We start from the raw sequence: 25,680 nt of genomic DNA on the forward strand, positions 1-25,680 counted from the left end.
TGCTCGATGTTTGCGTGTCGTGTCCGCTCGTATGTCACCCCACATCGCTGTCCATCCCTCTCCGATGACGACGATGACGACGATGCGCCGGATGATAGTGGCTGAATGAAAACGGACGTCCTCAGCACGCGCAGGCCAGGATGGAGTCTCTACGCCGTGATGTCCGGCAGTCTCGCGTCCTCAGCCTCTCCTATCGGCCGGAGGACAGTGTAAGGATACCGGCGATCAGCAGCAACAGCAGCAGCACGAAAAGCTCCGAGCTCGTCGGCAGCATGAGACGGTCGCGTCCGATGAACGGCGGCTCGACCGATCGATCGATCGACCTGTCCTCAAGATCGTACTCGCACCGATCCAAGACTCCGGTCCAAGGTCAGTCGTCCTTGATTCCGTCGGTCGACCCGACCGATCGGCCGAACGATCGTCAGGCCGCCGTCATCGGCGACGACACCGGGGTCGGTCGCATCATCCGACCCTTGGAACGCGCAGCCGCCGCCGATCCCTGCTATTGGCACGCCGCCGGCATGACGCTGGACGGGAGATCCAAGAGCTTCGTGTTGCCGGATCGTTGCCCGGCTCGCCGATCGCATCCGATCGGGATCGAGCGATCGGCGGTATCGCCGCTTCCAGCTATCATCACGGCGATCGCGCCGAGCTCGATCGGCAACATTGGCATCCAGCAGCAGCAGCAGCAGCAGCATCGTTCTCATTACGGCTACCATCATCATCCTCATCATCACGAGCATCATCATCAATTGCATCGTCACCCTCATCAAGACCAAGAGCCGCAACAGCGTCCACCGCTCTCTTCTTCTTCTACTTCTTCTTCTTTTTCCAGCACTGATCATATCATGCTACCACCATCACCGACAACACCCTCCGTTATCACCGCGCAGTCGGCCGCCTCACGGGTTAGAACGGCTGCCACATCGTCGACAAGTAGAGTGCACGATGACGTTGTCCTCTATCTATCTATCTATCTATCTGCTCTGTCTGTCTCTATCTGGCTGTCACGTCACATCTCTCCTTTGTTCTATTTGTGTCTCTTTGTTATATCCCTCTATTGCATCTTTTGTATCTTTTATGTGCTTGTCTTATTGTACGCACATACGTGTCGTTTCTCTCCACCCCTCGTTAAAAAAAGAATTTTTTAATTACGCTTTTCTCACATGTCGCGATATATCCCGAAAACACGGGAAAATATTTTAATATATTACTCGATTACGGCATGAGCAAAGTTTTTTGTTGCAAAAACATATGACCGATCGATGAATGTGCGGCGATGTCAATTATTTAATTTTTATTACGAGTAAATAATTAGCATATAACAATATGATTTTTTTCCGATTCATAGGATTGCTCGTATATCTTACAGACACATTTTACATCTTATTGCCGATCTCATACTTTGATATTTATACATTGTACACTTGTTTCCTTCTCATTTACATTTGCCATTCCTCCGGATAGTATCTCATTAGCTTAATCCTCGCGCTTATATCTCTCTATATCCCGGCTTAGCATTACACGATTGCAGCATGATCTGCTCGATATTATTGCTCGTGCAATTGCCAATCGAAAGCACCGGCTCTCGAATCCGATAATCGTATCTCTCGCGTTGTGATAAATTCGCGGAGTAGCATATGCGTAGCATGTTTCGTAGACGATAAGTGGCAATCGATGACGACGTTATCAAGGTAACGGTAACAGTAACGATCGTTTCTCTCTCTTTCCAGCCTTTTGATCAGCGCAGCCACGCACGGGTCGCGGCCAAGCCGTATATAACTCAGTAAGTAACTCAATCCGATCAATTTTGATTTGCACGATACGCTCCCTATAATGCATTCTGATGCCTCTTACCGGTGTTTTTCAATTGCAAAGTGCTCTCAAAGAGTCGGGATACGAAAGCGACTCGACCTTGGTGTTTCGTCGAAAGGAGGACATTAATCCTCTCAGTCTTCTGGAACAGAGACTGGCATACAAGACGGTACAGAGCGGTGGTGACGTACCCCTCCATGGGCTTCGCAAGCCAGCACCGGAACGTCCGAAGGGTGAGTCGTGTTGATTCTTAAAAGCTATGAGTTTTGATTTATTCATTTTTTTTATCCTTTTCATTTATCTTGACACGCTCTATCCTTTCTTAATCAAGCACGCTGATCGACATCGGCCAGGTTTTTTTACTCTGGCATGCCCCGGGTATATGTTTCAAATGTTGCTTGCAATGTGTGTGCGTTTTATTAATTATTATTGTGTTTTCTAATCCACGCATGCGTTTCGAAACTTTGAATGATGTCAAAAATTATTTTACATTATTATAATTTTTAGAGAAAATTATTATTATAATTGATTCCTTTTTTTTTTTTTTATAATCACGTATTTAGTATTATTTATGGAATATGGTACGCTCGATATTTTCCGAGTTTGGACGCATTGATGAGAATCGATACGATTTTTTTGTAATGATTTTAAGTCTCGATTTTGCAGCACTGATTTGTGCTGAAAAGCGCGAAGCATGACGTGTGAGTAATGCGCTGAAATACACAGCTTGGCACATATGAACCTCCTTCAAATGTGTATTTTCCCGTGGACGGTTGCATCAACGTCGGGTTAATACTAATCTCGATTAATTAGGCTGAGGAGGTGCAGCAGCGAGACAATGAACGTGTCCAAGTTTGCCGGATAGATCGGCTATTATGGTATCTCGCCGACAAACTTACCGAGGACGAACTCGACTCTGATATCGATTAATTAATTAATCAACTCGCATATCGACCTCCATCAGCCTAAAACTTTCCTTCCCCGATCACGTCATAGCGAAGTTACGATCTAGATGGGGAGAGGTAATCGATAATTGGTGTTAGTTAACCGATGTTGGTGCAATCTCGAGCATTTCCACCTAAGTTTAAATATGGCACAGCTCTCCTCTCGAGATAGTCTATCGATATTGGTGCGCGAGTCGGTTCTTTTATAAGCTCCTTTTTTGCATCTTCTTTTATAAGCAAGCGCACCGCCAGTCGCAGTAACATCACGACGCGAGGAGCCGCGAATCTCGCAATGGCACGCAAGTTTGGCGCCACCGGCTTAGCCTTGAGCGAGACAACCTTAGACGACTTGATTTCTTGGTGGCAGGGTATAAAAGGCAAAAATGGCTAAAAGTTCAGTTACACGCGAAACGACCTGAAACTTTGTCCACAGACGACTCCGAGATCGAATATTTCCCGATCTCGCCGACTTTGACGAGGATACGCGTGCATCGGAGAAGCGCCTCGAGCACATCGACTGTCTTCTCCTCGTTCTCGCAGACACTTGGATCGATACCGTTCTCGGCTGTCTCAAGATCGACTCCGGTCATGAGAGCTTCTCCTCGTAGCTCTCCGTCGCGAGCAATGTCGGCGTCGAGACCGCCTTCGCCGCCCCGAAGAAAGTCCTCGCGCCACAGCAGAACACTGAAGCTATACTCGGAGAGCACGCGACTGATCGATAGTTTGCATTCTTCGTCGAAACCCCGGCACGAACAGTGTTTCGCACGCGCCGACAGTGTGACGAGTATCAGATCATTGAGGGAAAAATTCTGCAGCGATCTCAAACGGCATCGACAAAACCGTGAGCAGTTTCACAGCGCGGTTATCACGCGTAAATCCTCAAGCAGTCCAGTTACCTCAAAGACCACCAAAACGTCCGGTTTTTTCTCCAATTCCTTTAACAAGAGAAAGTCAGATCCCTGCCTGTCACAGATTCAATTTGAAGGAAGCAAAAAATTAAACTTGCCGTCAAGCACTACGAGAAGTTACATTTGTTCCTTAGCATCGCCAAAGACCATACGAGAATCTTCCACGAAGATTGATAAACTCGCGACGGTAAAAGTACCATCGAGATACACTTCTGTGACCAAAGAACGACAGAGATCTCCGGAAAGGAGCCAAATTGGCACGAGATCGGATCATCCTTTATCAAGTGAAAAGAAGAGAGAAAAGCTTCGTCTGACGAAGAAAGAGCAGGAGCAGTCGTGCAGGAGGCTGAGCAAATCACCGGCAGAAATCTCCTTGCCAGTAGAGGCTAGGAAAGTTTTGCAGAAGCAGAAAGAGAAAGAAGCGAGAGACGTGCAGACTAGAGTGCTTTCGTCAGGCACGGTGGTAAAGAGCTCGACGATTCCGTATGGTTCATCGAGTAAACAGAAGCATTCAGTAGATAAATCTCTTAAGATCGTCGTGGCGGTCTCGCCCAAGGGACAGGAATCATTGCGAAAGACATCTGAACAATCGACGAGAAAAACATCGAATTCCCAGCTGAAATCTCCCCCGAAAAGCACGTCGTCGCAGATTGCTAAAAAGATCTTGTCGGAACCGAAAAAGACAAAGATTATCGCGAAGCCGCCGGAGAAACTGCTCGTCAGTAAGGAATCCTTACGCTCGGTGTCCTCATCCTGTTCCGAGGTGAATAGCGAGATAAGCAGGAGGAAACGACCTCGTGAAAAACCACAGACGATCGTCAGGACTCCGGTTAAAAAACCGGAAACGATACGCGTGGGCGTAAACGATAACAGGAAAAAAATGGAAGCTAGGAAAAAAATGCAAAAGGACAAGAATAGCGATCAAGTGGATGCGAATACGTCCTTGAACGGCTGGAAAGAATTGGCCGAAAAGGAGGATATCAAGTTGCTGAGGAGGATGGACAAGATGGTGCCGACTGTCGAGCAGGAGCCTTTTAAGGATCAGATCGTTCCTTTGACCGTGGAAGAAATTAAACGGCACCAGGAGGCGACGCGTACCGACACCTTCTTCCAGAACCTCTTCCTACGAAATAGCTCGTCGACCGTGCAATCTCACGCAACCGCGAGAAAATCCCTCGTCGGCGAGCGCGCAAAGATGTTTCAGGACATTGCGAGAGAGAGCTTCAAGTCGGAACCGTCCCTGAAATCCTTGAGCGTTTACCTGGCGCACAAGCGACCAGTTTCGAATTCAAAGTTTAAGAACTGGGAGCGCGAGAGCGTCGTCTCGTCAAGGAGTTCTAGCCCATACGGGGTTTGCTGGCCCGGTCGGTCAGTTCTACAGAAGATCAGCAAGTTCGATAGCTTGCTGGGCATAGACGAGTTCAGCTCGTCCACATTGCGCAATCGGAGCCCGGAATTATCGCGGGAACATGTGAAAGAGCGGAGTCTGAGCGAACCGCCGCTGAAGACCCTGCCGGAATCCAGAGAATCTTCTCCACGATCGTCTTCACCGTCTCCAGCGAGATCTCAAGCGCCTCGACGAATTTACGTTTCGAAGCAAGACGATTCGAATATTCCATTAACGATTACCTCGAAGAAAGCGAGAGCCAGAAGCGCCGGCGAGGCGGAGGACACCAGGCGGAGGATGCTCGGTTCGAGCTTATCATTGACAAAGAGCACCGCCTCTTTGTCATCGGTCGATCGAGAGGATTATCAGCAATATATACTCGAGCTATTACATCACAGACGCAAATCGAAGCGATACAAGGACTTGTGTGACTTTTACACGAGCCTCAGCAGAATGGATCAGTTGGAGCGCACATTCTCGTCTGGGGATCTACGACCGAGGATGAAGAACGAGGAAATTATCGACTACGATCGTTGGAAGCGAGTCAGGTCGAAGGAGAAGGCGGAACAGGAGTTGAAGGAGCTCTATGGGAAGCTGAAGAGCGTCCAGCGCGACAAGAACTTTGTCTTTAGCGCGAAGGACATTGATAAATTCAGATGGCATGGAGATTGTGGACTTCGCTGTAAAGAACGCTCCGTTGAAGATATTCTGCAATATTTTAAAAGGCTCCAGAGCGAGGGGAACGAGCTGGAATCTTCCAGACTAGCAGCTATTTCCTCGCAGAAGGACACATACAAACCTCTCTGGCGCGGCAGCTCGGTCGTGAACGTGGCAACCACGATGCAGAAGAAGGCCAATGCCAGTCGAGACGCCGACAGATCCGCCGATTATCATCCGTCCCTCCAGAGAAGTCTCGGCGGCAGCAAAAAATTTTGGAGCAGTCTATCCATCGAACAAGTGGCCATCCTCAAGAAGCAGCTGAATGAAATCTACGGTAGCGACAATCTTCAGAAATCTACATGTCGATCGAACGGCGAGATCGTCGAAGGACCTCATGAGATCAGCGACGATCAACAATCTGTTAACGAAAATCGCGATGCAGCTAAAAGCGAAATCTTGACAAGCTACGAAATAATTGTGCCGCCTGAAGGCGTTTCCAAGGATCGTCCTCAGGACGATTCAAAAAGCCTTCATGTGCGATGCCACTCGATGATCGCGACGAACGAATCGCTGACGTTGCTGAAGGAACAGAGTTGCGACGCGACTCGAGTCGAAGGTATCCTGAAGAAGAGCGATTCCATCGGTCGTTTGAAGGGACTCGAGAGATCCGAATCCGAAAAATCGATTTCGCCACCGATGACGGAGCTAGAAAAGAAGAGGCTATCGTTGACCCTCGGCAAAGAAGCACTGGATAAGATGGCGCGAAGAAGATTCTCCGCACCTCTAGCGCCTCGAGAGACTCGCGGTAGTATTGCCGCTGCCTTGGCGATCGAAAAAATGCCAAAAAAGTCGTATACGAAGAGCATAGCGAAGACAATTTGCGCGTCTGACACGCCTAGCGTGGCCAGCACGTCTCCAAGGACATGTTATTCTCTCGAAGCGCCATACATCGAAGATTCAACCAAATCTAAGGACAAGAGTGATTTTCTGCTGGTGTTGACACCCAATAACGAGAGCCCCAGCGATAAGCAACGCGTGGAAACCGTACTCGAAGAGTGGTCGAAGAAACCGCCCTTATTGGCCATGGTGATACCGTCGGAAAAAGCGAAATCGAGCAAACTGGTCTCGAGCAGCGAAGTGGACAGCATGACGGAGAGCTCGGAGGCCTCGGTGAAGACGGTGATCCAGCGGAGCGGCGTGATCGAGACGGAGGATGTGTCGCGGAAGATCGAGTTCTTCGAGAACGTGGAGAGGAGAGGGGAATGGCAGCGAGAGGCAGCAACGACGACGACAACGATGACGTTTCGCGACAAGAAGAAGCTGTCGTCGTCGCAGAGCGTCGCCGATCTGAAAGAGCTCTTCGGCGAGATCGAATCGGCCAGGTATAGTCCACTCGGCGGCAGGATTGGTCGATCGCGATCGATATCGCCGTGCGAAAAAACGATCGGCGAACGGCGGAAGGCGGACGATAGCCCGACGCTGTCGGAAATGACGATGGGCATGCGACGACAACAACGACAATCGTTCCGCTCCTGTTCACGGGAGCGTGAACACGACGCGAGACCGCGTAGCGTCAGTCCGTGTCGCGCGACCACGCGATCGAACTCGTCCTGCAGCGTGGACGGTAGCAGCGATTGGCTGCGCAGTTCGTCGCCGGATCCCGAGAGATATTGGCGTGCTTACCTGAAGCTGGTGCGAAACGGCGCGGTGCGTAGACTGCGAACGCGCTTCGAGAGCGCCGAGGATCTATCGCGGCGTGTTAAGGTCGCACCCGCGCCGAAGCGCTTCCGCAGCGATCCGGAGCTGGCGCGGTGCTTGCTGAAGAGGACGAGCGAGGCGGCTCGCGACGCCACGCGGAAACCGCACCAGCACGACGTCGATGTGGCGTGGTTGCGTAGGAGATTCGAAACGACGAGAAGAGGACGGCCGCGAGGACGAAGGGGCGAGTCGCCGCCGATCCCGCGGATGTCATTGCGCCGCGATAATCTCTCGATGCCGCACATCGACGTCATCAGCAAAACCGCCGAGCTGAAAGAGCCGCAAATTACCAGCACTGTCACCAACCACGTGGCCAGACGAGCGGAGACCGAGGAACTAGAAGCGAGGAGACCAGTCTGCCGAATGCGGAGGAGATTCGAGTCCCCGGACGTCGCCGGGCGGACGTCCATAATGGGCGAGATGTTCACGTCGGCGCCGGATGTTCGCGAACTTCGCGACATCGCGCCCTACTTGGCGGGGAAATGGATAGCTCATCGGTATCCCAGTCGTCGCGATAACATGCGCTCTCTGTCGTCACCGGCCGATCTTGAGATTCATCGAGGCTCCTCGAAGACGCGTTTTTCCTCTCCCGGAGGCGATCGGAAGAGACCAGAACGACCGCGCGCTACCTCTTCATCGCCGACTCGACCGAGAGCACCCGCGTCGATTCTCAAATCGTCGCAGACGATCGCCTTCGCCGGACAATCCTTCGACCCCGACAAGCACAGACCGAGGTTCAGATATCAACCACCGCCTCCGCCGCCCTCGCCCATCGCCACGCGGAAGCGTAGATCCTGGTGGCCGATCCTGCCCGTCTACACAGCGCGACCGACCGTCACTTTCGAAGGTCTGAATCTATTTAGAGGATCTGAGCTGGAGATCTTAGAGTCTCTTTAAATTTGAGGAGCAAGAAAGAAGATGTCGGAAGAAAGTCTCGCATAAATTTTATTCTCCATATTTTTAGAAATTAATCCGGTATTTCGACGATTAAATAGATTATTATTTGAATTCATTAATTTTGTGCGATTCTACATAAAAATCATCATCGCTCATTTTGCGACACCAATATCGTTTACATTCTAGAGAGGATGACGCGTCAGCTTTACAAAGATGTTTGCTCGGCGATATGTACGCGCCTTGGTTCAATCCCGAGATTTTATTTTCGCAGCTGTGTGTAGCACGGCTAATTATTATTTTATTTTTTTTCCGCTCATCCATAGAATACTCGAATGCACCCCCGCCGCCGCCAAAATCCCAGCACTGCAGGGACGATCGTCAAGGTAATGCCGATTACAAGCTCATCATTTATTATGTAATTTTTTTTTTTCCATGTAAGCGTGTGTATTTTTTTATCATTCACCTCTGCGTCCATGCGCGTTTATGCGCGTATCCGAGTGTTGTCCCGTAACATCCGACACTGGTCCCACTAAACGTATTAATTAACTTCAGATTTTTTAAAGCCGAGAATTAAAATCAAATAATATCCTTTGAAAATCGCGTCGAGAGAAAGATTAACGGCCGTAACAAAATGCTTCTATTTCATCTCTTTGAAAATTGAAAAAAGAGCCAATTCTCAGGAATGGACTCGAAACGAAAGATATAAATTTCTTGACGCGTGCATACATCTCGTAGTATACTTGCATCGTCCATTAATCCCAAGTCGCGTTCATTAAAGCTCTCGCGCACGTGACCGACGCACTTGTTAGACACGTGTCACGACCATGAGGCGCAATGAAGCATGCATTGACTCAGGAAGAGAGAGATTGCGCAACGAGGGTTTGCATGAGCGGTCGAGCATGAGCGCAATAATCGATGATATTCCCATCCATAGTACGTTCATTAATTATTCCTTCGCTCGTCATATGTCGCGCTTGTTCGATCGCGCCGAAAATAATGCGCGCTTTCGAGATGGCGAAATCGCTGACGGGCGAATTACTCACCGTGCAGTCCCGGATTAGAAATTTCATGTTAAATTGCATCGTGCGTTCGCCTGCTTTCTCGTTGGATGCGACAACCGTCAATGTCGAGTGTATCTCGTTGCATGTGAGAAAAAGAATATTTTATTATTTCGCAAAAAGCGGAGTTTAATAATTAGATGTCGCTTGTAAATACTTTCACGCTTTCTTACGTTTGCAACGTCTCAATTGCGATGATTTGAAAAATGAAACGAACATATAGTTCATTACGTATTAGAGAAGTACAAGTGTGACAGAGAGCCATCTAAAGATATATCACGTTACGTAAGAGTAAGGAAGAGAGGCAAGTGAGAGATCGGGAAATGATGAAATCGCAAAAGAATGGCGATGGCAACATTTGACGTCGACAAAGGGAAAATTGTGCACAGCTGATCTGTTACGGAAACCAATCGATAGTGCACGATCAATTCGCATAATCCAAGTTACTATCGCGGATCGTAAATTTCAGATCGGGGAAATCGGTTTCGTCGGGGTAATCGCGCGTATCGAGATATCGGCGAGAGATAATAATCATTTCGTCGATTCTACCGTGTCAAGGGCATCCGACATCGTTGAACAATGATGGTGTGCATGCTAATTGTCTAACGGAAAAATAACAGTGAACTGGCTGACGTTCAATTTAACACGCTTACAGTAATGTGACCGCACGCAATCGTGAATTTTCATTTAACGTGTTCCGTTCTCTCAAATGTATAAATAATTCTTTTTTATTATGAAGCGTTATTTTTAATTTTTTTTTTTTATACGCGTTTAAGATTTCTTTCATCGACCGCAATTAAAATTTATTTACACATATTGTTTATTTTATCATTACCATAAATTCATGAAAAACAAAAAGAAATTCCATAATTGTTTCAACTATTTCAATCGTAGACGATATTCATATACTACGCCGTTAAAATTGGATAAGTCGTCGTGGTCATGATTATTTTCGACGATGACTACGCGCGACGTCAAAGTAGCCGTTCACGTAGTCGGTTTATAATATCGAATCCGACCCGCCGCGTACGAATAAAGATTTGCCGTCATAATATAATTGCATAATATAATTAGCATACCTAATCACACAAAAGCCGAATCATCGGTGTGAGATTATCCTTGGCAATGCAAGCGTGAATCGCGTACAAAGCCTGCGACCTCGCGACTCGTCGCGTCTTATCTAATCTCTCTAATGATATTTTCCCGCTCTTCGACAGCCACCCGTCGAATGATGTCTCGATGATGGAATCTCCTCTTCGAGCTTTGCCCCTTTATTTTTTTTTTTTCAAATTTTCACAAAGTACACGCGAGTGAGGGGAAACAAATGCAGAGATATTATTAAAAATGTGAATAAAATTAGCGGCGCGAAAAGCGATGAAACGAGAGTATAATAACAAAGCCCGCGATGTGCGTCTGCGTCGCGAGAAATAATAATGCGGCTTTGTAAGCGACCTTGTGAACGCTTTTCTAGCACGACGAGCATATTTTTTTATCTTTGCGGATAACGACTTGGTGCGAGTAACGTTTACCGCGTGCGGTAAATTTTCCCATAAAAATTACGTAATTAGAGAGATATATCTCGTTAAATTTTTACGAGATATGTCTCTATTTTATGTAGAGGGATAATTTAATATTTTTATATTGATCTCGATCGCGTTTTTGTAAAAGAATTTAATTTTAACTCCAACTGATTTTAATATCCCGAAATATATATCGATGACGAATCCTGTTTTTAAACAACGTTCGAGTTACGCGAGTGCGTCGCCAGCAACAACCCAAGACGTTCCTCGAGATTCGTGCTTGGTGAACCGTTCTCCAAGGAGTAGGGAGCCGCGATAACCGGTGCCCGAAACGTCGCGGCGCCTTCTCAGATGCGTTTTGCGTGAGTCGCGCGACGCAGGTTCTTTCATTAACAGGTGTCAAAACGAGGTGCGCGCGAGTATAATAATCGCGCGGCTGTTGTAAACGATTCGATTCTCCTTCGAATCCCGAAGAAGCTCGTCGAGCGCGACGTCGAATTCTCTCTTGGAAGCCCGATAAAAATTAATCGCGACAAATTTATCAGTGCGTGATCGATAATGGTGATAATCGGGCCTATTTAATTGACGATTACGTTGAAGTGAATTCGAGTCGATTGTACATACGTGTGCAAGGTTATCGCGTCTCTGATATTACCGGTGAGATTCGGTTCGTCAACGTGAGTTTGCCTCTCGGACTTTGAACGACACGTTCTTATCGAAAAGTCTTAAAATTCGCACGCGATCGCGAGATATCTCATCTCCCAAAATGGTTCATTTTTAATTAAAATCGAATTTAATCGCGATAAATTTTATCAAGACTTTTTTAAGAGAGCGATCTGAAAATTTGTAGAAAATAATTGAACGCAGGATGGAATGAAGGGAAGTGACTCCCGGTGTGAAACTTTCGTTCTTCTTGAGACAAAAAAAAAAAAAAGACCGGTACGATACCGTCTTTCTCGTAAATACGTTGATCTACATTTCGTTGGAAACTCGGTGCTCGTTTAAATAGAATAGTCATGAGAGTGCAAGTAGCACCTTTCTCAGGGAAAGATTTCGTCGGTATAACAAACACGCTTTGTTAAGGCACTTAAGATACTTCGGAGGAATGGGAGGAGGGGATTCTTAATAAGGCGAATCTTCTCTCTCTCTCTTTCTCTCTCTCTCATCCGATGACCTGTGAATACCTTTGTTCCTATAACACGCGCTACAGTTTTCCCCAAGTGATACATTTCTTACGACATTTTTCCGCTTAGCATCGCGACAACGTGAAAGTTCTGTGAAAAGACCACGTTAATTACGCATGTATTAGATTCTTATTAATTACGCATTACGAGACCGGTAATTAATGAATCAACGTTATTACGAATAACACTACGTTCTGCGAAACATCACATACGTTGAATTATCATTAAAAATTTTTTTCCGAGTTTTGTTTATTTAAAAAAAAAAAAATTAAATAAGCAAAAATATCTAGACCACTCTACATATTAATATTACATGCGGCATTTCGCGAATACGTGTTGGCACAGCAGGCGAGAAACGTGGACACGGAATGACACCGATCGTTTCGACCTTGATAGCCGACGTTGCACCTCGCGCGCCTGCACATCCGTTCGAGTAACCGTTACAACGACGCCGGTTCTTAATGTTCAAACCGACATAGAAGAAGTCTGACGTGACGTTTAAATAGACGATCGCACGAGTCATCGCCCGATGGCAATAATAAATCGTGTTTCTCTCCGCGCGCGCGGTTTTCCGAAGACTCATCGGCGAAACCGCAAGCATGTTGGTTGCTCAACGCGGTATCACGCTTTCCATTCCTCCTCTCGCGTGTTACCGCGCAATTAATTCCGCGAGGATCATAATCGGAATATCGGATTTTGAGTAACATCCCGACGCGGCGATACACTCATCGATTTTATCTCCCAGGAAACTCAGCGTTGATAAAAGAAACTCGACTCGTAATCTCCGATAACGAAGCACAGAGCTGATTAAGAGACACCAAGAAAAGGAGATGCTCGGTAAGTTAAACGGTAAACTCTGTCGTGCAAGTTGGAGCGCTTCAATTTTTCGCAGACGATTTCATATTTCGCGCATCGTGTTTACGCGATGAATGAGATGGGAAGCGGGACGCGGTTGCCGCGCGTCGCGGATCTGGAGCAAAGTGTTCAGTGGACCAGTCTGGCGAACGACATCGATGACCTGGAGAGAAGAAGACGTCGGGCCGACGATAGACCGATGGCTTATACGATCGAGAGACACACCTATCAACGAGGTTCTATGCCGGAAATACAACGGGCATGCACGATTCGTTGCGACGATGATCGCGACGCGCTCTCGCAAAGAGATCCGGACAACTATCCGGAGCCGGAGAACTCCCGGTGGAGTTGGAAGCCGAGAACGGACTTTGAGCGGGAGTACTTCTACAAGGATTACAAGGACTATTACGGCGATCCGGGTGCACGCTTCAAACCAGCCGTCTATGAGGTCTCTGCGGAGGATCCAAGTTATCTGCAAGTAGAATCGCGACGTCCCTACGGAAGTCCCGCGCGTTTCTCCTCATTGGCGCGTCATCCCGTAGGACTCGAGAAGGAGCATTTCAGCGATAGTAGGGATCGGTTGCACGAAATTTTCGAGCACAATCGTTATCTTCGACGACAGTTCTTCGCCGACACGACAGGAAACAAACAACGGGATTGCAACGGTTTGCACTTTAGGAACCTTAGCAGGGGCAACCAAACGTCCAGACGCTGCACCGGGTTCGGCAGCACCGAAACTCTCACTAGCCAGAGCAATCAATCGTCCATGAGTAGTATAAACGACCGGAAGTCTCGGACGCAGACGACGCGTACTCCAGAGGAGGAGGAGAACGCGTTGGTCGAGGTTGCCAGGAGGAACAATGTCGTCCCGCGTAGGAAATTCAACGTCAATTCGTCTCGAGTCGATCGCAAGAGCGATGTCCGGAGAGACGGCAAGGTGCTCGTCAACATTTTACCCGGAAGCGAAATAAGACGCGTCGACGTGACAAATGCACCGACTGTTAATCTCGAAGAGGCGAATAACGAAAGAAATGAAACTGATGCCGGCGCGTGGCGCCAAAAGAGGGGCCTGCCCGAGTACATCTTTGGTGGAGACACAAAGATCGATTCTCGACGAGACGGAACCCTGCCAAGTCGTTACAACAAAAATCATCGCGACGCGGGAGATGGAGCGGAGCGAAACTGGAACCGACTCTCGCGAAACGAGATCTACCCTCGGACAATCTCTGAGGGCGAGCGATTGGAGTGCTTTTCGATCAATTTCGGATCGAGAAGTGACGGAGGGACATGCCGGAATCTCTGCAAATCCATGCCGAATCTGACGATTCGGAAACAGAACCTCGACGCTCCGCTCTACGTCGCACGAGCGTTCAACGTTCCCGAGGAACGATCCTCGTCGGATGGTTACGCGCTCGAATCTCATATCGCAAGATCGTGTCATGGGTCAAGCCAATGTCGGGAGCAACGAACGGGACGATGCGAGGGTCCGACACGCTCGATCGGCCGCGAACAATCGATATCCGAGGCGACGACGGTCTCGCTCGAACGTTTGACCCCACGGAGCAAAGTCGGCACGAGGGTTCCTCCTCCTCCCCCATTGGATCTCAGCATGGTGAACGAACAGTGCGAACGCATGGAGGCGGACGAGAGGAGATATCTGAACGATTACAGCGTCGACGTGGCTATTCTTCGCAGCCACGAGGATCTCGCAAAAGATTTGCTGATCGTCGCTGAAAACGAACGGTGGGATCGCGTCAAGGGCATCGCGGGCGACGGTATCGACAACGGAGGTCCGTCTCCAAATGATCGATCTTGCGGAAGAAATGACGGAAGACGAACATCTTTCCCGCGCAAATCTCGCGAGGATCTCTCGTTGGCCAACGATCTTCGGTCGCCGCAGCTCGTCAAAGATTGCAAGGGCTTCACGAGCGATCTACCGATGACGGTAGATCCTGTCAGGATACACACACGTCCGATTGACCCTGATGCCTCCCGCCGTGACCGCCGAGCCAGCAGCCCTTTGTTCGATCAGACGAATCCGATTGGCGGACTTTGCGCCGCCGGAAGCACGCTTCGCTCTACGGTCTACGGACCGATTCCGTACAGTCAGTAAACATGCGCACAATTTTCCTGAAATAATGCTCTTCCTGCCGCGCGGCTCTGTTAGGATCGTTTTGCTAAAGCCGTTGTTGGCGATGATTGAAGAGGCGAGAGAGATAGATAGAGGGAAGCGTAAAGTAGGTTTCGTATTCCGGAACCGGTGTTTCTTTCCGCGTTAATTAGACAACGCGATATAATCGGATCCCGAATCAGGTCAATAAGGACAATGTTCGAAAAATAAAAACATCTTTACAATATTGAGTAATTGATACCGTATAAAAAAATTAAATTGAAGGAAAAGTTCTTTCCAATTTTAAAAATAATTAATATTGCACACGCACTCCAATTTGCTACAATAACGAAAGAAAGTAGCCTCCCACGATTTACTAGCGTCGATGATAAAATAGGATTAAATTATACGAAGAGAGAATCGGAGAAAAATGAATTGAACGAATTAATAGTAAGATACCGTGAAAAAAGAAAAAAAAGAAAATAGGTCTAACACATAGGAGAAAGAATCGATCGCGTGAGAATCTCGTTGAATGAAAGCGGTGAAAGGTGCCAACGGGAGGTTCTGCGTGAGATTGAAATTCGGTTTCTCATTACGGCATTTATGACAGGCGCTTCGCGTTCGTTACGCGCTTATAAATTAAAAATTACGCTAGCGATACGAAACCATCGGGCGAATCCAGCGCGATTTCACGCTGAAAAAGGATGAAAGTCACTGATTTAAAATAGACTTCGATTTCTTTACATGAGTTAATAATTATGTATCGTCCTCTTGCATCTTTTTTATTATTTTACTTTTACGTATAGCATTCTAACGTAACATTTTCTTTTTGTAACATTTGGAGCATTAGAAATGTGCGTATCCTGCAAAAAAAAAAAAAGATTTATATCAATAAACTTACTCACTCTCTCTCTCTCTCTCTCTCTCTCTCTCTCTCTCTCTCTCTCTCTCTCTTTCTTTTATGACGCATCTTCTGTACAAACGCATCTCGCGATTGCGCTTTACCGCTGGAGATGGTTGCAAGCTGCATACCGTGTTATCAGTCGTACAGTCTCGGTGATGTCCGACGAACGCGAGCGAATTGTGCGTGCGTCGCATCGCGATAAACCTGGTCATTATCCCGCGCAACGCGTTCGTTGACGAGCAGGTGCGTGCGCAGCACTTCTGTATTCTCTCCTGAAATATAAAGCTTCGTATAAGCTCTTGACACGTGGTCTCTGATAAGAGGCGCGAGGGGGAAGTTCCTCGCGAGTCGGTACACACGGTCGTTGGCTGCTCTCTTCGCGCATTTGCATAAATCAGTAAAGATTACTCGCGAATGTGCGACTAACTGACACGAAGATCTTCCGAGCGCTTCCGGATAATAATATGTAGTATTGTAATTGTAAACGTTGTAAATCGGCTTAAACCTTGGCATTTATCCATGCCAAGTCACGTGCGCGTAATCAAATGTAATCGAGCGTTGCGTAAAATTACGTTCAGAGACCGTGTCTAGATTTTTATCTCTCGCTGGTCAATGACCGTTACTTAAATATTGTTTCCCTCCGCGAGGAAGCCATATGTTCTATCGGGGAATGAGCTAAACAAGCAATCGGCCTCGAAATAGGTCAAGTCGCCGTCTCTTATGTTTGTCTATGATTCAATCTTTCTCCATAAAATGATCTGACGCGCTGGATACGATGCTTGCACGCTACAGTAACTCTGTCGGACTTGAGATAATCGGATGGAATGATCGCGAGTACATCGGAATGTGCCTGGAAATCATGCGAATTTCTCGCCTAACGTTGCTATTAAAATCGCGTTAACGATCAAGAATAATTACCACGCAATCGTGGCGTTCGTATTTATAACACGATTAAAAAAAAAAAAAAAAAAAAAAAAATGCGAATACAAATCTTTGACCGACGACAAATGTACGCCATCATCGTTTTTAATAATGATAAAGGTTCAATAGGGCAATGTCAGATGACGATGCGATTAATAACTCGATAAAACGGCACGTGTTTTGAAAGTGCGCGCCCAATAAGACGCCCGTATCAATCGAATAATTTAAACTGAAATTAATATAAATATATACACACTCGAGGATATAATTGAACACAGTTGCGTAAATATGTTGTATATACCCAGCGTTTTCGAGGGGGGGGAAAAAAAAATGCGATGAAACGCGCGATGTTATTCGGCTTCGCGATCGATCGATACCGATAAAAGCGTCTCTTGTTTAATACAGAATCGCCGAGGCGTTATGTGGAGGGTGAGGTGACGATTCACTATCGCTCGCCGGTGCGTACAGAGGCAAAGGAACAGCTGAGCGAGGAGGAACTCGCGCGACGAAGCGCAGAGAACATGCGGCGCGTCTACCAGGAGGAACGTCGTCGCAAGTATCTCCAGGAGTTGCACGACATCGATTCCCGCAGGCACACGGATAACTTTATGTAAGTGCAAAGGATTTTTCTCTTTTTATCATTTTTATTTTTATTTTTATTTATTTATTTTTTTTTTAAATTTGCGAAATCGCAGGCGAAAAGTTCGGAGACCGAGACTTTAATTTAATGTATTTATTTATTTTTTTTTTTTAATTACAAACTTTAGAAATGAAAAAAGCAAAACGAAATCTTTTTCAAATTTTAGTTTTGACAGTTTGCGCGTAAAAATCGTTTACATTATTTTTATATTATTTGGCATTATTCTTGCTGCATTCTTTCCGAAACAAGATAATATTTTAAAAGAAAATGTTTATAACATCGGGGCATGTGCATTCTTTGTTTGTCGTTAGTTTGTAAACATTTCCTGCTATTCAACGGCCGTTGCGTAACGAGCTGTTTTACGCGGGCGTCACAATGAACGCGTAGGTGAGCACGCAGGTAGAGAAATCGAGAGAGAACGAGAAAGAGAGAGAGAGAGAGAGAGAGAGAGAGAGATTTCATCGATGTTTTTTCCCCTCCTGGGAAGGATGTCCCTCGAATATTTCTGATAGTAGAAAGTCTCAGTCTCGGTTACTTTGATTGAAAAAAAGGAGATAAAATTCTATCGTAGTTCTTAATTAAATATTTAATTGTAAAATATCGGATATTTTATATTCCGATAAAGGATATAGAATCGGAAACTATGGAAAAGAATAAATCTACATTTCTTCGAAATCTCTACATCCGCAAATACTCGATAATCATCGCGAGATGAGATGGCGTTTGATCGGAGCAAACAGAAAAAGACAATCTACGAGGTTCAAGAAATAGTTTGATTTTGACAGTTTCAACAATTGCAGACCCTCGCAGAAGTCGCCCATACCTCTGAATCGCTACGACGACTTCGTGGACGATCTGAGCCAGCGAAGTGGGTCCCAAGATCAAACACCGGAACCGCGTTTGGTCGCACGGGCGCTTTATAACTTCGTCGGGCAGTCGTCGCGGGAATTGACTTTTCGACGCGGCGACATCATATTTGTCCGACGACAGGTTGACAAGAATTGGTACGAAGGAGAATACAATGCCATGATCGGATTGTTCCCTTCCAACTATGTCGAGGTAAATCCGCTCACACGCGGATTTAGATTTTACAAATATAAACGCGAAAAATTAAGTGTTCACTCGCGTTTCTATGTAATTCGCGCTATATAAATTATGACGCAGATTCTACCGTACGACGGTACGATGCGAACGACACCGAAGAAGGCTCACGAAGGACAGGCACGGGCCAAATTCAACTTTATTGCCCAGACTAATCTCGAATTGTCTTTAGTGAAAGGTGAGCTATGATTGAGAGTTGAGATTTTTTTTTTTTTTTTTTTTTTTTTTAAATTATTTCTCGAATTATCGTTTCACGTATATCTGTTTACAGGCGAATTAGTGGTCTTGACGAGAAGAGTCGACGAAAATTGGTACGAAGGACGCATAGGAAATAGAAAGGGAATATTCCCGATCTCCTACGTCGACGTCATCGCGGAGCCTGGACATCGATTAGGTAATTTTCGCGAAAGTGAGAAATTCAGTAGAGAGCATCGCGAATATCGAATCGACGAAATTTGTACGGAGAAAATTTTTTTATTTTTCAGAGACACCGATTCAAAACAAACCGGTCGCGTCTCCGGCGGCGCACAGTCTCCTAGCGAATGGCACGTCCGGAGGGAAACTGAGTATGGGACCCCATCATTACGTGCCATCCATTCCGGTCAATATCAACACAACCCAGCCCCATTACAATTCACTGGTAACTATCTCGTACGATTTCTCGTATCGCGATATCGCTTTATGATATACTGTTGTTAACGAAAACATTATTAAAAACGACTCTAGATATAAAGTGATAGACCGTTAAAAAATATACGCGTAACAATATGATCTCTTTTGTGCTTACAGCCACGTATGGGAGGGAGCAAGTTGCATGTATCGCAACTCAGCGAAACGTTGCACATCGACACGCATTCGGAACCAATTCCGTAAGTCTGTGACTTCCCATTCGCATTTCATTCGATAAAATCTTTGACATTTTATCGTCTTAAAGAATTTAATTCCAATTTATTGCTGAACAACGCGTATCGATTATTTTATTGAAAAAATATTCCGGAGGTTGTACGTACAAATTACTCGTTGCTTCTCGTAAAGGTATCGAGCTTTGTACAACTACAAGCCGCAGAACGACGATGAGCTGGAGCTGAAGGAGGGCGATACGGTATACGTTATGGAGAAGTGCGATGACGGATGGTACGTTGGTTCCAGTCAAAGAACCGGCTACTTCGGCACCTTTCCAGGGAACTACGTGGAGAGATTGTGAGGAAGATCGACGATCCGGGACTTGGACGCCGCGCGGCGCATCAAGGTCCAGGATAATAATCACCAAAGCATTAGACGGAATCGTTAAGGTAGACAGCGAATTTCTCGGCGTTTAACCTGATCGTTCCCGGCAATATAAACGCTCTATCAACATCTTCGATTACGACGTGTCGAAAGTTTTCACAAATTCTCGATACAATCGATAGAGATTTTTGCGGACCTTCGAGATTTTTAATTTTTATTTTTAGCGTGACTACATTGCAGCAAGGGAATGTCAATCATGATTATTATTTTATCTATTTTATTTTGTGTTTGCAATTTTATTTGACCCGCATATTATATGAAAAGATCTTAATAATCGTCGTCTCCTTGTCTCTTGTAGCTTAATAATTAAATTTTAATTATATGTTTATATTTTCGAAACTATTTGAACATATTTATGATAACAATTCTATAATTCTACAATTTTATAACAATTATATAATTCGCGAAAAAAATTTATATAATTATACGATACACGTCTAATTAAATTCACGCGATCCTCGCACAAAAATACTTTCCGAGTTCGAAGAATATGATTAACAATCTTATCATGCAACGTGGCCGATATTCAGGACGATTCCTGAACGATGAATAATTTGAAAGACGAGAGGGTTAAGCGTTCACAGTGAAATGTAAAGAATGTCACACGAGTCTTCCTTTTTGGATCTAACGATGAAGTTATCGATAAGGCAATTAAGATAAATATTAAAAGTGTGTTTGCGGCGAGGCGTAATTGGAGCTCTCATACGATCAGATTATTATCGTTAAAGCGTCAACATCCGAAATATTTATTGATATCAATATATATCATCTCTTGCATCTAATGTCACATAACGAATGTTCGATACGATTCTTATATAGTCTCTCAAATGATTTTATTGATAAAATGAGAAATTGAAAAAGACAGAATTAATTATTGATCGTAGCAGGGCTCTTTTCCTGGCGTCAGATTTACCAAAAGATTTAGCAAGATAGTCCGCTAGGATACGTGTGTTTGTAAGTAGAGTTTGTAAGTAGTGTACAATAACGATTTTAGTAAATTATTGTTATTGCTGTTCCTGACAAATGCGCTTTCCGCTATCCAGCAAAATATTGTCAGGTCGACATCCGACGTGTTGAGACGTAGTATCATCGAAAAAAAAGAAGCGTAGAGAAAATACGACATCGAAGAGTTTCGAAGTATCCGAGATAGCGGATAATACAATATAATTTGACATTTTAGGACGGCTGTTTTTTCCGAGAGGCAAGAATTATCATCCACACGCGGAGACTTGTTTTGAATTAGAGAGAACGGTGAATCCCTATGATTTCGTATACTGTAGATAAAATCGGTCACTGTTATTGTTGGATTCGTGAGTATTTCGAGACTAACGGACTTATAATTGAAAGTTTGCCTGCCCAAATTAATATTTTTGTAAACATTATTTGTACCCAGAGAGTTATATATAAATATACAATATATATATAGAATAGATATACATACATATATATATATATATATATATATATATATATATATATATATATATATATATATATGCGCATACAAAGATATCGTATATACTGTATACCGCACGATAATATATAATATATAATATATAAATATAAAGATACACCCATGTATCACACGAATATTGTAATTAGCGAATATCGGACGCAACATTATCACGCGCACGCAGACATTTAACAAAGATATGTATATACATATACATATACTACGAACAACTATAAACAAATCATCGAACGACGAAGAAATTACCAGTTTTCTCTCGAGATGAAAAACAAATCGCCGTTAACGGCCATTATCCAATTCGCAACCAAGATCTTCTTTAACGTCACTTCACCATTATTCGCGATTACGTCTATCTTATAAGAACTAGAATAACAGAAAAAACGAACGCAGTCGAGAATCAGACAATACTATTACTACAATAATTCTAGAGAAATATATAAAGAGAGATGTAATGTGTGCTACAAGGGCATTATACAGACGCCGAAGTGTATCCGATAATATGATTCGAATGTGGTAGAATGTCGTTTTTTTACCTTCGAAAGGAGCTAGTGGAACAAGATCGAAGATCGTCCTCCTTTTCTTCGCTTCGTATCTTCAGCGCATTATTTAACTTAAGGCGTTTTTTTTTTTTTCTTTAGATAGGAGAAGATTGAAGCCTGAAAATGAAAATTTTATTTTAGTATTATATCTATATCTCCATCGAATATGTGTAGAAACAAACAGATTCCTTTCCTGATCAACGTAATTTAATATATCGTTAAATGTGCGATGAAGATACGAGCTGTTGGGGTGCATTACGAAACATTGCGTCTTGCGTGTCACGCAATTTTGTGTATACACGTGCGCATATATCCACGTAACATATCCCCTTAAATCCTAAGACTTACCAGTTTCAAGTTTAACCCGTTACGAGACAACCAGGAGAGATCGTTGATTCTATGTTATCCAGCCTTTCTTCTCGTTCATGAAAAGAATTGACAGTTCTGAAATTCTTATGGGATATCCTAACAGTGGTATACATAGTAGTATGCATTGATACTGTAACATAACTTTTTTTTTTTTTTTTTTTGTTAGCATAACATTTTTGAAGAAAATTATATACATATATATTTTCGCGATATAAATTTCGCTCTGCATGGAGAAAAAAAAATTGTATTTATATAAGCGAGTAAGTTATCAAACGCCTTAAGATTTATTCTTTTATTCTAATTAACTTTGACAATTTTAGTCCATTAACGATAGTATCGAAAATTCACTGATTAGTATAATATTATTGTTTCGTGATATATATATATATTTAATATATTACATATACTCGTCTATATCGATAGTGAATATTTTTGGTTAATTTTCTTTCGAGTTTCTTATCAGATTATTTGTTTTCACATCTTGAACTCGCGTTCTAATGATATATCACTATGTATTATATATCTTCTAGATGCAAATAAAACCTAGTCCATTACTAAACTTTGTCAATACACGATAATAACTTACCTGACGATAGATGAAAAATATAATAATTATACCAGCGTTTCTCAAGTAAAAATATTACCTTTGTCATTACTGTTGTTTCCCATTTGCCAGCTTTGCATTAATTTTTTTTATTCGCAAACATTTGTTTAGCTTCACTTGGAAAACTTGGAAAACTTAAAATTATATGCAATATTTTCGACAGTGCGTATAACAAGATAATCTTTTAAATGAGATTTAAAGGTACGTATACACAGTTATTTTAAATGCAATAATCTATTGTCACATAATATCAAGCGTGTACATAAATACTATTTGAATATATTGATCATTGATTACTGGAAGGACGCGAGTACGGTAAAATATGACATCGAAGATTGTAGAACCTTTAAAATAAGAGCAAAAGTTTTTGTTGAGCAAAGCATGTTTTTAAAAGACCTTTTAAAGAAACGAGATAATATGATACGTATGTTATGAAAATTATAATATTTGAAAACCTATTCTTTACCGTAGTGAAACTTTTTAAGGAAAAAATATAAATTCCAGAGGCGCACAAAATATTCGGTTGCAAGCTCCTTCTCATCACATTTAGAAGCAACCTTTGCGATTTGACGGGTATATTGTACCAGAAGCAATTGTATCTGCAATATTGTAACGAGATATGCATTCCAATGATCAATTTTTTTCATTTGATCGTCAACCAATCGCTGGTTTATAAATGTTAGAATTGGGATCATCTTACATCTTATCGCGTACTTCTAAACTATGGTCTATCAATCTTTGGCCTTGCAGACTGAAGCAAAATAAATGAATCAATTGACCAATAATAAATGCCATATACCTCATCGTTTCCAGAGTATCATCTTGTACTACCATCTCGAACGTGGTAAATATACGTTAATCTTTCAAACTTTCGTTAATTAAATGTGAATATAGTTACTCTATTCTCTAAATGCATATACGTCACACGTTGAATTACAATATTCTCATTACATAAATAAGCACGTACTTGCAGTAAACTAATACTCATCGCTACGGTAACTATCGCAATTTGTATGGCGAAAGTTATGGAGAAAGTATCTTTCAAAAGTTTTGCGAATCTACGAATATTATAAAAATATCTTATACTGAAAATCGTCTTACAATTAATGACCATTTAATAATTTATTCATCTTTCAGAGATACAGAGTATACTTTATATACTTACTGTAAGGCTTGCCAGTGTGCATGCACAGAGATAGCTACCTTATGATTGTACATGTTAATTAGATTATCATTTATCAAGTCTGTATCTTTATTATATGCCAAATTTTCGAAACGAAATCTGCAAACATTCAGACATTCTTAAATTTTTTGCCTAAATCTCTTATATAAAAAGAATATAAAAAATATTAGTAAGCTCACCCAGCTACAGCGAAAATGCTGCAGACATGCTCGATATAAGTCAAGACCATACAGTCGTGAGCGAGTACACCCGTTAGAACTATTAGTACAGCTACAAGAGCGTGAAATAAAATGTAATAGAAGTATTCTCTGTCATCGTGAACGAAATAATGGGCTTCGTAAGGCATTAATATAGAGCGGGATTCGTTGAGCGGTAAAACGATATCTAATATTTGCGGTGTGATGGGAATTAATATAAATAGAGGAGCAGCTATGGCATAATATGCTGCAACATATGAAATAAATTGTCCATCTTTTGTTATATATAAATTGAGAATCGAACGGTTTATTCTTACACGTATATATTAAAGAAAACAGTCTCGCTTTTGCGGCATAAGTTTTCATAATTTCGTATTCTTCCGGGATTTCCAAGCTTTCCCAGTCGCTATACACCCGATCAGTGAGATCTTTAATCTAGAAAAATATCTCGCGTAAATTTTATCAAGTAATTAATTTTTTGTGAAAAACTTTAATTGTGATGAACGATATTAAAAATTGCAAAAAAGCATTTTTTGATTAACATGTAATATAAATTTGTATATCTTTACTTTGCTGTTGTTAAATTGGCATGCATATAGTTTCACTACAACCACAATTTGAAATAGATACGACGGTATAGTCGTTAAAATACATTGCACATCTCTGTCGCATTGAATGAACTTGCCAATCTGAAAGTGTCGTTACTCGTAGAGATTATAGAAATCGTTACCATCGCGTATTTAAAATAAACACTTTCTTTAAAATTTAATTTTTTCCTTATTAGATATAGAGAATAACAACCTGCGGAATTATCATAGAAAGCGAAGTCATAGTCATCAGAGTCACTCGAAGCAATCTCTCCTTTCTTCTCTGATAAGGCCACTGACCAGCCAATAACAACATTCTCTTCGTCACACTGTAATAATAATTCCAAACGGACTTCATAATCCGTGATGGTATGATAGAATAGTTTTTCAGAGGAATACTCAAAACTTTTTCGCCTATAACGGCGCACAGTCAACAACATCTCACGTTTCGTTCTTCAAAAGGAGGGACGAATCGATGTTTCAGCCGGAGAATAAAATATCACGTGAAAATACCACATGTCGGAAACCTTTAATTTCGCGTGTCATACCTCGTAACGCATACTATGTGACGCGAATGAAGGCCTGTCGAGATGAATTTCTGCCGCATCGATCAGAATTTTCAAGTAAAGTTTTTTTCTAAATGTCCATGCAATTTAATGTCTATAGTGTCTACGCAGAATATTGCGAAATGCGACATATTGAAATTGTAACAGATCTCCAACAGATGATATTGACATATGTATTTTATTTTCTTAAGGAAATATTTGGCACAGGCAGCAGC

At 43.4% G+C, this 25,680-nt stretch overlaps 3 protein-coding genes across 6 annotated transcripts in view; 2 read left to right on the forward strand and 1 right to left on the reverse strand.

Moving 5' to 3' along the window:
* LOC138936642 (uncharacterized) overlaps positions 1 to 22,943 on the forward strand; it is a 71,963-nt gene extending 49,020 nt beyond the window's left edge. Inside the window, exons 18-29 of the mRNA XM_070302215.1 lie at positions 99 to 209; positions 1,734 to 1,786; positions 1,879 to 2,048; positions 3,193 to 8,319; positions 8,693 to 8,752; positions 17,327 to 17,531; positions 18,362 to 18,620; positions 18,726 to 18,840; positions 18,934 to 19,056; positions 19,148 to 19,302; positions 19,452 to 19,531; positions 19,698 to 22,943. Of these exons, the coding sequence (XP_070158316.1) occupies positions 99 to 209; positions 1,734 to 1,786; positions 1,879 to 2,048; positions 3,193 to 8,319; positions 8,693 to 8,752; positions 17,327 to 17,531; positions 18,362 to 18,620; positions 18,726 to 18,840; positions 18,934 to 19,056; positions 19,148 to 19,302; positions 19,452 to 19,531; positions 19,698 to 19,866 (6,627 nt within the window). The 3' untranslated portion in view covers positions 19,867 to 22,943. The remainder of the gene's footprint in view (positions 1 to 98; positions 210 to 1,733; positions 1,787 to 1,878; positions 2,049 to 3,192; positions 8,320 to 8,692; positions 8,753 to 17,326; positions 17,532 to 18,361; positions 18,621 to 18,725; positions 18,841 to 18,933; positions 19,057 to 19,147; positions 19,303 to 19,451; positions 19,532 to 19,697) is intronic.
* LOC138936636 (uncharacterized) lies at positions 8,784 to 15,099 on the forward strand. 2 transcript variants are annotated; one of them, XM_070302205.1, is made up of 2 exons: positions 8,784 to 12,968; positions 13,024 to 15,099. In XM_070302205.1, the coding sequence occupies exon 2, from the start codon at positions 13,057 to 13,059 to the stop codon at positions 15,097 to 15,099; it is 2,043 nt and encodes a 680-aa protein (XP_070158306.1). In that variant the 5' UTR covers positions 8,784 to 12,968; positions 13,024 to 13,056. The 2 variants fall into 2 exon arrangements, with proteins under 2 accessions (XP_070158306.1, XP_070158305.1); XM_070302204.1 differs by having other exon boundaries at positions 8,784 to 11,604; positions 12,877 to 15,099.
* Positions 22,944 to 23,182: 239 nt separating the features above from the next.
* On the reverse strand, positions 23,183 to 25,344 carry LOC138936637 (odorant receptor 22c-like). Of its 3 annotated transcripts, XM_070302207.1 has the most exons (9): positions 25,114 to 25,344; positions 24,882 to 25,001; positions 24,630 to 24,747; positions 24,295 to 24,559; positions 24,098 to 24,214; positions 23,900 to 23,990; positions 23,633 to 23,766; positions 23,399 to 23,531; positions 23,183 to 23,276 (listed from the first exon to the last, which is right to left on the reverse strand). In XM_070302207.1, the coding sequence occupies exons 1-9, from the start codon at positions 25,255 to 25,257 to the stop codon at positions 23,226 to 23,228; spliced, it is 1,173 nt and encodes a 390-aa protein (XP_070158308.1). In that variant the 5' UTR covers positions 25,258 to 25,344; the 3' UTR covers positions 23,183 to 23,225. The 3 variants fall into 3 exon arrangements, with proteins under 3 accessions (XP_070158308.1, XP_070158310.1, XP_070158307.1); XM_070302209.1 differs by having other exon boundaries at positions 23,244 to 23,531; positions 24,295 to 24,385; XM_070302206.1 differs by having other exon boundaries at positions 23,244 to 23,531.
* Between the last annotated feature and the right edge of the window lie 336 nt (positions 25,345 to 25,680).

This window comes from Polyergus mexicanus, unplaced genomic scaffold (assembly GCF_030449975.1).
Source record: "Polyergus mexicanus isolate NDT 795.1 unplaced genomic scaffold, iyPolMexi1.0 SCAF_9, whole genome shotgun sequence".
Lineage (NCBI taxonomy): Eukaryota > Metazoa > Arthropoda > Insecta > Hymenoptera > Formicidae > Polyergus > Polyergus mexicanus.